Genomic DNA, 10,881 nt, shown 5'->3' with positions numbered 1-10,881 from the left:
AGCTAGGTTTAATCTCCAGCACCCCATAAGGTCCCCTGAGCCTTGCCAGGAGTAATTCCTGAGTGCAGAGCCAGGAGTAACACTGAACATCACCAGGTGTGGCTCAAAAACCAGGAAAAAAAGAAGAAAGAAAGAAAGAAAGAAAGAAAGAAAGAAAGAAAGAAAGCAAAAAAGAAAGGAAGGAAGAAAGGAAGAGATCAACTACTGCATCATGCAAATGCCATTTCAATTGTTATGTACTATGTATGGGAATCCTTTTAAAATTCAAAATTTAAAAATAATAATTGATACAAGCAGAAAAAAAGATAATATAAAATACACATTACTATTTCCTTTTTCTAGATTCATCTAACTCCCAGCAATGGCTAGTCTTCTTGACAACATTATTTCAATCATCAACTTATTCCATCAATATTCAAAAAAATATAAGGATACTGAATCATTGAACGAAAAGGAACTGAAGGAGCTGCTGGAAGTAGAGTTTCGGCCTATCTTGAAGGTAAAAGAACATTTATGAGGAATAAATGGAAAAGCTTACATATTCTGCATCAGTTACCTCAAAACACATCATTTTAAATTAATACTTCTAGAGAAGAAAATAATGTTATTTAAAATTATTTAAAATTTTATTTGCCCCTGGAGTGGAAATTAATTTTATTTAAAAACAAATCATTTATAATGTCTTCATGATAATTTATACATACAATACACACAGGTCCATGGAACAAGAAAGACAAATAATAGAGAAATATATGTATATATTCTTGACACAAATGTTTAAGGGCAAAGAAACAAAAACTTAATTACGTCATTCTAAAAAATTCCCATGAATTCAAAACCTACAAGGACATACTTTCTTTCTATTTGGGGGTCATGCCCAACTGCTCAGGTCTTAGTCTAGACTCTGAGGTCTCGGCTTAACCTGGCAAGATACGGTACGATATGGGGAGCCGCAGATCCAACCTATTTATCCTATGCAAGGCAAATGCCCTACAGGCTATACTATAGCACCACCCTCATAAGAACATCAATTTAAGAGTGGTTCAAGTACACACACTTAAAATGGTCAACTTTTCAGTAGAAAAGTGCTGTACTCTAAGTCCAGGCTAAGCTACGAGCAGCCCCCGAAGTGTTTCACGTGACACACAAAAGCAACAACAATAAAAAAAATTCTTTAAAGATAAATTTTTGTGAATAATACAAAAAGTGACTAAAACTCTGTAATTTCTTCCTCCTTTGTTGCAAAACAGAATCCAGACGACCCAGACACCGCGGACGTCTTCATGCATATCCTAGATATAGACCACAACAATGAAATAAATTTCACAGAATTTTTTCTAATGGTATTCAAGTTGGCACAAGCATACTATGATTCAACAAGGAAACAGAATTTTGAAACACTAGATAAGAAAAAGAAAAGATATAGGGATACTATTCAAGATGAAGAAGACGAAATACAAGAAGAAGAAATACCCAGAAGACACTCAAGTAATTCAAGAAGAAGTGAAACAAAGAGAAGACATGGGGCATCTAAGAGTGAAACAGGAAAAGGGAAACGGAGCGATAAAAGGCGAGACAGCAGTGAGTATGAATTTCCACTGGGAAATAAACACCGAAGTGAAAAAGAACATAAAAATGCACGGGAGAGACAACGGGAGCCTTCAAGCTCCATCGAAAGAAAGGAGAGAAGGAATAAATCCAGCGGAAGTCCTAAAAGGAAAATGAAACAGAGAAAAGAAAAATATGACTCAGAAATAGAAATTACAAGAAATGAGACACTGATTAATCAGGAAATTCAAGGATCAGATTCCAGTTACAACAGCGAGGAAGAATGGAACTCAGAAAGAGCAGAATCATTGTTCTCCCAAGAGACAGATAAGACATCGCACAGAGGCCAGGACAAAAAGACTGAAGCTGCGCAGAAACACTCAGTTACCGGCACCACCAGAGGACAGGGCACCGGGCGCGGACAGTCCACAGACAGCCCCAGGAGATCGGGCTCCCGGCACGCCGAGACCTCCTCTCGCGGACACAGTGGGCAGACCAGGACCAGCGCACACGGCGGCCAGCACGAGCAGGCTGCCGACGGCTCCCGGCGCAAGGCCGCTGCCCGTGGACAGTCGCCCGCGGGCTCCAGCACAGAGAGACCCCGCGCTTCTGCCGCTAGCCCCCAGGCCAGCGACAGCGAAGCCTCCTCCGACGAGTCCTCGCACACCGCCGGCCGCTCTGGCTCCACCTCCGCCAGCCAACACGCTTCCACACGCGGCCAGGCCTCGGACAGCTCCAGGCACGCGGGCTCCCGGCATGGCCAGACGTCCACACGCACGCAGGCCGACTCTACCCACACACACTCGGGCTCCGGCACCAGGGAAGCTCAGGGCCGCCGCCACCAGCCCTCCGCAGACTCCCCCAGGCAGGCGGGCACCACGCAGCGCCACAGTTCTTCTGCAGCCCAGGGCAGCCGGCAACGTGACTCCAGCGACAGCCAGGACAGCGAGGCCGAGGCCCCGTCCCAGCACGCCGATGGCCAGACCCGGGGCACCCACACAAGCCCCAGGACCACGCACGAGGGCCAACGCGAAGCCACCCAGGGCCGCTCACGCGACCAGACCGGACACTCGGGGGCCCACTTCTACCTGATTTCCTCCCACGAGGACCAGGAAGCTGAACAAGGCCAGTCCAAGGCCAGGAGCAGCGGGAGACAGGGCTCGCGCCACCAGCAGGAGTCCGACAGCACCAGGCAGGCAGGGTCCAGCGGGAGACGCACCGAGGCGGCCCACGGCCACTCTGGAGCCGGCACGGGCACGAGACACGGCTCCCAGCACGAGCAGGCAAGAGACAGCTCCAGGCCCAGCAGAAGCCGGGGCTCCAGCGTCAGCCAGGACAGCGACAGCGAGGGCCACTCCCAGCAGTCCGAGAGGCCCTCGGGCCGCACCTCCCAGGGCCACCGCCAGTCGGGCGACAGCGCCAGGCAGTCTGGGGCCCAGGGAGGACAGAGAGCCCAGCGCCACCAGACTGACGCTGCCCAGGGACACTCAGGCATGGGCACCGCCAGAGGACAGGGCACCGGGCGCGGACAGTCCACAGACAGCCCCAGGAGATCGGGCTCCCAGCACGCCGAGACCTCCTCTCGCGGACACAGTGGGCAGACCAGGACCAGCGCACACGGCGGCCAGCACGAGCAGGCTGCCGACGACTCCCGGCGCAAGACCGCTGCCCAGGGACAGTCGCCCGCGGGCTCCAGCACAGAGAGGCCCCGTGCTTCCGCCGCCAGCCAGCAGGCCAGCGACAGCGAAGGCTCCTCAGAGGAGTCCTCGCACACTGCTGGCAGGTCTGGCTCCACCTCCGCCAGCCAACACGCTTCCACGCGCAGCCAGGCCTCGGACAGCTCCAGGCACGCGGGTTCCCGGCAAGGCCAGACGTCCACACGCACGCAGGCCGACTCTGCCCGCACACACTCAGGCACCGGCACCAGGGAAGCTCAGGGCCGCCGCCACCAGTCCTCCGCAGACTCCGCCAGGCACGCGGGCACCGCACAGGGCCACAGCTCCTCTGAGGCCCAGGGCGGCCGGCAACGTGCCTCCAGTGCCAGCCAGGACAGCGAGGCCGAGGCCCCATCCCAGCACGCAGATGGCCAGACCCGGGGCGCCCACAGAAGCCCCAGGACCTCGCACGAGGGCCAACGCGAAGCCACCCAGGGCCGCTCACGCGACCAGTCCGGACACTCGGGGGCCCACTTCTACCTGATTTCCTCCCACGAGGACCAGGAAGCTGAACAAGGCCAGTCCAAGGCCAGGACCAGCGGGAGACAGGGCTCGCGCCACCAGCAAGAGTCCGACAGCACCAGGCAGGCAGGGTCCAGCGGGAGACGCACCGAGGCGGCCCACGGCCACTCTGGAGCCGACACGGGCACGAGACACGGCTCCCAGCACGAGCAGGCAAGAGACAGCTCCAGGCCCAGCAGAAGCCGGGGCTCCAGCGTCAGCCAGGACAGCGACAGCGAGGGCCACTCCCAGCAGTCCGAGAGGCCCTCGGGCCGCACCTCCCAGGGCCACCGCCAGTCGGGCGACAGCGCCAGGCAGTCTGGGGCCCAGGGAGGACAGAGAGCCCAGCGCCACCAGACTGACGCTGCCCAGGGACACTCAGGCACGGGCACCGCCAGAGGACAGGGCACCGGGCGCGGACAGTCCACAGACAGCCCCAGGAGATCGGGCTCCCGGCACGCCGAGACCTCCTCTCGCGGACACAGTGGGCAGACCAGGACCAGCGCACACGGCGGCCAGAACGAGCAGGCTGCCGACGGCTCCCGGCGCAAGGCCGCTGCCCGTGGACAGTCGCCCGCGGGCTCCAGCACAGAGAGACCCCGCGCTTCTGCCGCTAGCCCCCAGGCCAGCGACAGCGAAGCCTCCTCCGACGAGTCCTCGCACACCGCCGGCCGCTCTGGCTCCACCTCCGCCAGCCAACACGCTTCCACACGCGGCCAGGCCTCGGACAGCTCCAGGCACGCGGGCTCCCGGCATGGCCAGACGTCCACACGCACGCAGGCCGACTCTGCCCACACACACTCGGGCTCCGGCACCAGGGAAGCTCAGGGCCGCCGCCACCAGCCCTCCGCAGACCCCCCCAGGCAGGCGGGCACCACGCAGCGCCACAGTTCTTCTGCAGCCCAGGGCAGCCGGCAACGCGGCTCCAGCGCCAGCCAGGACAGCGAGGCCGAGGCCCCGTCCCAGCACGCCGATGGCCAGACCCGGGGCACCCACACAAGCCCCAGGACCACGCACGAGGGCCAACGCGAAGCCACCCAGGGCCGCTCACGCGACCAGTCCGTACACTCGGGGGCCCACTTCTACCTGATTTCCTCCCACGAGGACCAGGAAGCTGAACAAGGCCAGTCCAAGGCCAGGACCAGCGGGAGACAGGGCTCGCGCCACCAGCAGGAGTCCGACAGCACCAGGCAGGCAGGGTCCAGCGGGAGACGCACCGAGGCGGCCCACGGCCACTCTGGAGCCGGCACGGGCACGAGACACGGCTCCCAGCACGAGCAGGCAAGAGACAGCTCCAGGCCCAGCAGAAGCCGGGGCTCCAGCGTCAGCCAGGACAGCGACAGCGAGGGCCACTCCCAGCAGTCCGAGAGGCCCTCGGGCCGCACCTCCCAGGGCCACCGCCAGTCGGGCGACAGCGCCAGGCAGTCTGGGGCCCAGGGAGGACAGAGAGCCCAGCGCCACCAGACTGACGCTGCCCAGGGACACTCAGGCACGGGCACCGCCAGAGGACAGGGCACCGGGCGCGGACAGTCCACAGACAGCCCCAGGAGATCGGGCTCCCGGCACGCCGAGACCTCCTCTCGCGGACACAGTGGGCAGACCAGGACCAGCGCACACGGCGGCCAGCACGAGCAGGCTGCCGACGGCTCCCGGCGCAAGACCGCTGCCCGTGGACAGTCGCCCGCGGGCTCCAGCACTGAGAGGCCCCGTGCTTCCGCCGCCAGCCAGCAGGCCAGCGACAGCGAAGGCTCCTCAGAGGAGTCCTCGCACACTGCTGGCAGGTCTGGCTCCACCTCCGCCAGCCAACACGCTTCCACGCGCAGCCAGGCCTCGGACAGCTCCAGGCACGCGGGTTCCCGGCAAGGCCAGATGTCCACACGCACGCAGGCCGACTCTGCCCACACACACTCGGGCTCCGGCACCAGGGAAGCTCAGGGCCGCCGCCACCAGTCCTCCGCAGACTCCGCCAGGCACGCGGGCACCGCACAGGGCCACAGCTCCTCTGAGGCCCAGGGCGGCCGGCAACGTGCCTCCAGTGCCAGCCAGGACAGCGAGGCCGAGGCCCCATCCCAGCACGCAGATGGCCAGACCCGGGGCGCCCACAGAAGCCCCAGGACCTCGCACGAGGGCCAACGCGAAGCCACCCAGGGCCACTCACGCGACCAGTCCGGACACTCGGGGGCCCACTTCTACCTGATTTCCTCCCACGAGGACCAGGAAGCTAAACAAGGCCAGTCCAAGGCCAGGACCAGCGGGAGACAGGGCTCGCGCCACCAGCAAGAGTCCGACAGCACCAGGCAGGCAGGGTCCAGCGGGAGACGCACCGAGGCGGCCCACGGCCACTCTGGAGCCGGCACGGGCACGAGACACGGCTCCCAGCACGAGCAGGCAAGAGACAGCTCCAGGCCCAGCAGAAGCCGGGGCTCCAGCGTCAGCCAGGACAGCGACAGCGAGGGCCACTCCCAGCAGTCCGAGAGGCCCTCGGGCCGCACCTCCCAGGGCCACCGCCAGTCGGGCGACAGCGCCAGGCAGTCTGGGGCCCAGGGAGGACAGAGAGCCCAGCGCCACCAGACTGATGCTGCCCAGGGACACTCAGGCACGGGCACCGCCAGAGGACAGGGCACCGGGCGCGGACAGTCCACAGACAGCCCCAGGAGATCGGGCTCCCGGCACGCCGAGACCTCCTCTCGCGGGCACAGCGGGCAGACCAGAACCAGCGCACACGGCGGCCAGAACGAGCAGGCTGCCGACGGCTCCCGGCGCAAGGCCGCTGCCCGTGGACAGTCGCCCGCAGGCTCCAGCACAGAGAGACCCCGTGCTTCCGCCGCCAGCCAGCAGGCCAGCGACAGCGAAGGCTCCTCAGAGGAGTCCTCGCACACTGCTGGCAGGTCTGGCTCCACCTCCGCCAGCCAACACGCTTCCACGCGCAGCCAGGCCTCGGACAGCTCCAGGCACGCGGGTTCCCGGCAAGGCCAGACGTCCACACGCACGCAGGCCGACTCTGCCCGCACACACTCAGGCACCGGCACCAGGGAAGCTCAGGGCCGCCGCCACCAGTCCTCCGCAGACTCCGCCAGGCACGCGGGCACCGCACAGGGCCACAGCTCCTCTGAGGCCCAGGGCGGCCGGCAACGTGCCTCCAGTGCCAGCCAGGACAGCGAGGCCGAGGCCCCATCCCAGCACGCAGATGGCCAGACCCGGGGCGCCCACAGAAGCCCCAGGACCTCGCACGAGGGCCAACGCGAAGCCACCCAGGGCCGCTCACGCGACCAGTCCGGACACTCGGGGGCCCACTTCTACCTGATTTCCTCCCACGAGGACCAGGAAGCTGAACAAGGCCAGTCCAAGGCCAGGACCAGCGGGAGACAGGGCTCGCGCCACCAGCAAGAGTCCGACAGCACCAGGCAGGCAGGGTCCAGCGGGAGACGCACCGAGGCGGCCCACGGCCACTCTGGAGCCGGCACGGGCACGAGACACGGCTCCCAGCACGAGCAGGCAAGAGACAGCTCCAGGCCCAGCAGAAGCCGGGGCTCCAGCGTCAGCCAGGACAGCGACAGCGAGGGCCACTCCCAGCAGTCCGAGAGGCCCTCGGGCCGCACCTCCCAGGGCCACCGCCAGTCGGGCGACAGCGCCAGGCAGTCTGGGGCCCAGGGAGGACAGAGAGCCCAGCGCCACCAGACTGATGCTGCCCAGGGACACTCAGGCACGGGCACCGCCAGAGGACAGGGCACCGGGCGCGGACAGTCCACAGACAGCCCCAGGAGATCGGGCTCCCGGCACGCCGAGACCTCCTCTCGCGGGCACAGCGGGCAGACCAGAACCAGCGCACACGGCGGCCAGAACGAGCAGGCTGCCGACGGCTCCCGGCGCAAGGCCGCTGCCCGTGGACAGTCGCCCGCAGGCTCCAGCACAGAGAGACCCCGTGCTTCCGCCGCCAGCCAGCAGGCCAGCGACAGCGAAGGCTCCTCAGAGGAGTCCTCGCACACTGCTGGCAGGTCTGGCTCCACCTCCGCCAGCCAACACGCTTCCACGCGCAGCCAGGCCTCGGACAGCTCCAGGCACGCGGGTTCCCGGCAAGGCCAGACGTCCACACGCACGCAGGCCGACTCTGCCCGCACACACTCAGGCACCGGCACCAGGGAAGCTCAGGGCCGCCGCCACCAGTCCTCCGCAGACTCCGCCAGGCACGCGGGCACCGCACAGGGCCACAGCTCCTCTGAGGCCCAGGGCGGCCGGCAACGTGCCTCCAGTGCCAGCCAGGACAGCGAGGCCGAGGCCCCATCCCAGCACGCAGATGGCCAGACCCGGGGCGCCCACAGAAGCCCCAGGACCTCGCACGAGGGCCAACGCGAAGCCACCCAGGGCCGCTCACGCGACCAGTCCGGACACTCGGGGGCCCACTTCTACCTGATTTCCTCCCACGAGGACCAGGAAGCTGAACAAGGCCAGTCCAAGGCCAGGACCAGCGGGAGACAGGGCTCGCGCCACCAGCAAGAGTCCGACAGCACCAGGCAGGCAGGGTCCAGCGGGAGACGCACCGAGGCGGCCCACGGCCACTCTGGAGCCGGCACGGGCACGAGACACGGCTCCCAGCACGAGCAGGCAAGAGACAGCTCCAGGCCCAGCAGAAGCCGGGGCTCCAGCGTCAGCCAGGACAGCGACAGCGAGGGCCACTCCCAGCAGTCCGAGAGGCCCTCGGGCCGCACCTCCCAGGGCCACCGCCAGTCGGGCGACAGCGCCAGGCAGTCTGGGGCCCAGGGAGGACAGAGAGCCCAGCGCCACCAGACTGATGCTGCCCAGGGACACTCAGGCACGGGCACCGCCAGAGGACAGGGCACCGGGCGCGGACAGTCCACAGACAGCCCCAGGAGATCGGGCTCCCGGCACGCCGAGACCTCCTCTCGCGGGCACAGTGGGCAGACCAGAACCAGCGCACACGGCGGCCAGAACGAGCAGGCTGCCGACGGCTCCCGGCGCAAGGCCGCTGCCCGTGGACAGTCGCCCGCAGGCTCCAGCACAGAGAGACCCCGTGCTTCCGCCGCCAGCCAGCAGGCCAGCGACAGCGAAGGCTCCTCAGAGGAGTCCTCGCACACTGCTGGCAGGTCTGGCTCCACCTCCGCCAGCCAACACGCTTCCACGCGCAGCCAGGCCTCGGACAGCTCCAGGCACGCGGGTTCCCGGCAAGGCCAGACGTCCACACGCACGCAGGCCGACTCGGCCCACACACACTCAGGCACCGGCACCAGGGAAGCTCAGGGCCGCCGCCACCAGTCCTCCGCAGACTCCGCCAGGCACGCGGGCACCGCACAGGGCCACAGCTCCTCTGGGGCCCAGGGCGTCCGGCAACGTGCCTCCAGTGCCAGCCAGGACAGCGAGGCCGAGGCCCCATCCCAGCACGCAGATGGCCAGACCCGGGGCGCCCACAGAAGCCCCAGGACCTCGCACGAGGGCCAACGCGAAGCCACCCAGGGCCGCTCACGCGACCAGTCCGGACACTCGGGGGCCCACTTCTACCTGATTTCCTCCCACGAGGACCAGGAAGCTGAACAAGGCCAGTCCAAGGCCAGGACCAGCGGGAGACAGGGCTCGCGCCACCAGCAAGTGTCCGACAGCACCAGACAGGCAGGGTCCAGCGGGAGACGCACCGAGGCGGCCCACGGCCACTCTGGAGCCGGCACGGGCACGAGACACGGCTCCCAGCACGAGCAGGCAAGAGACAGCTCCAGGCCCAGCAGAAGCCGGGGCTCCAGCGTCAGCCAGGACAGCGACAGCGAGGGCCACTCCCAGCAGTCCGAGAGGCCCTCGGGCCGCACCTCCCAGGGCCACCGCCAGTCGGGCGACAGCGCCAGGCAGTCTGGGGCCCAGGGAGGACAGAGAGCCCAGCGCCACCAGACTGACGCTGCCCAGGGACACTCAGGCACGGGCACCGCCAGAGGACAGGGCACCGGGCGCGGACAGTCCACAGACAGCCCCAGGAGATCGGGCTCCCGACACGCCGAGACCTCCTCTCGCGGGCACAGTGGGCAGGCCAGGACCAGCGCACACGGCGGCCAGCACGAGCAGGCTGCCGACGGCTCCCGGCGCAAGGCCGCTGCCCGTGGACAGTCGCCCGCGGGCTCCAGCACCGAGAGACCCCGTGCTTCCACCACCAGCCACCAGGCCAGCGACAGCGAAGGCTCCTCAGAGGGGTCCTCGCACACCGCTGGCAGGTCTGGCTCCACCTCCGCCAGCCAACACGCTTCCACACGCGGTCCGGCCTCGGACAGCTCCAGGCACACGGGCTCCCGGCATGGCCAGACGTCCACACGCACGCAGGCCGACTCTGCCCACACACACTCAGGCACCGGCACCAGGGAAGCTCAGGGCCGCCGCCACCAGTCCTCCGCAGACTCCCCCAGGCACACGGGCACTGCTCAGGGCCACAGTTCTTCTGCAGCCCAGGGCAGCCGGCAACGCGCCTCCAGCACCAGCCAGGATAGTGAGGCCGAGGCCCAGTCCCAGCACTCAGATGGCCAGGCAGGCTCAAATGATGACCACGTTGGTTTAGTTTCACAGAAACACAGGGTTAGGTATTCTCATAATTCCTCTACTCATAGTCAAATCTTAGATTCTCCTGAGAATTCTAAACAGTTGGAATTTACTCAGTATGAAGTATACTACTACTCTGATTAAGTGGAAGCATAACATTCAGAAACGAATAATTACAGAAATCGCAGTACACTGAAATTGACAACTTATCCTTCCTAGACTTAATCATTTTCCCATTATTTTTTTTCTCTGTTTTCTTCATTTCTTTTGGTGGTAGTTTTATTTTATTCTGCAGCATGTAACCATTTTCTTTAGTGTTATAGGTATGGAAAATAAATGTGGTTTAGGCATCTTTATACTTATTGATGAGAAAAGCACCAAATTTGGATCATTTTTTAGTGCTTATTGAGTCTGGCAGATTTTATTCAAAGTTTTAAAATGCATCATATTTTGACTAAAACCAAAATGTAAATTTTAGGGATGATTTATTAATATCATGGCTAATACCTATCCTCTTTTAACCTTTTGAAAATCTTTAGTATTCTTTGTTATTGACAAAACCTAATAATTAAATCAACTATGTACTGCA

At 62.9% G+C, this 10,881-nt stretch overlaps 1 protein-coding gene across 1 annotated transcript; it reads left to right on the top strand.

Annotated features, from left to right (window-relative positions):
• The first annotated feature begins 361 nt into the window (after positions 1 to 361).
• Positions 362 to 10,436, top strand: FLG (filaggrin). The gene is made up of 3 exons (XM_056114251.1): positions 362 to 499; positions 1,251 to 1,488; positions 1,753 to 10,436. The coding sequence occupies exons 1-3, from the start codon at positions 362 to 364 to the stop codon at positions 10,434 to 10,436; spliced, it is 9,060 nt and encodes a 3,019-aa protein (XP_055970226.1).
• Positions 10,437 to 10,881: the final 445 nt, after the last annotated feature.

This window comes from Sorex fumeus, unplaced genomic scaffold, assembly GCF_029834395.1.
Source record: "Sorex fumeus unplaced genomic scaffold, SorFum_2.1 ptg000001l, whole genome shotgun sequence".
NCBI classification, from domain to species: domain Eukaryota; kingdom Metazoa; phylum Chordata; class Mammalia; order Eulipotyphla; family Soricidae; genus Sorex; species Sorex fumeus.
This window is presented reverse-complemented; position numbering and strand designations above follow the sequence as displayed.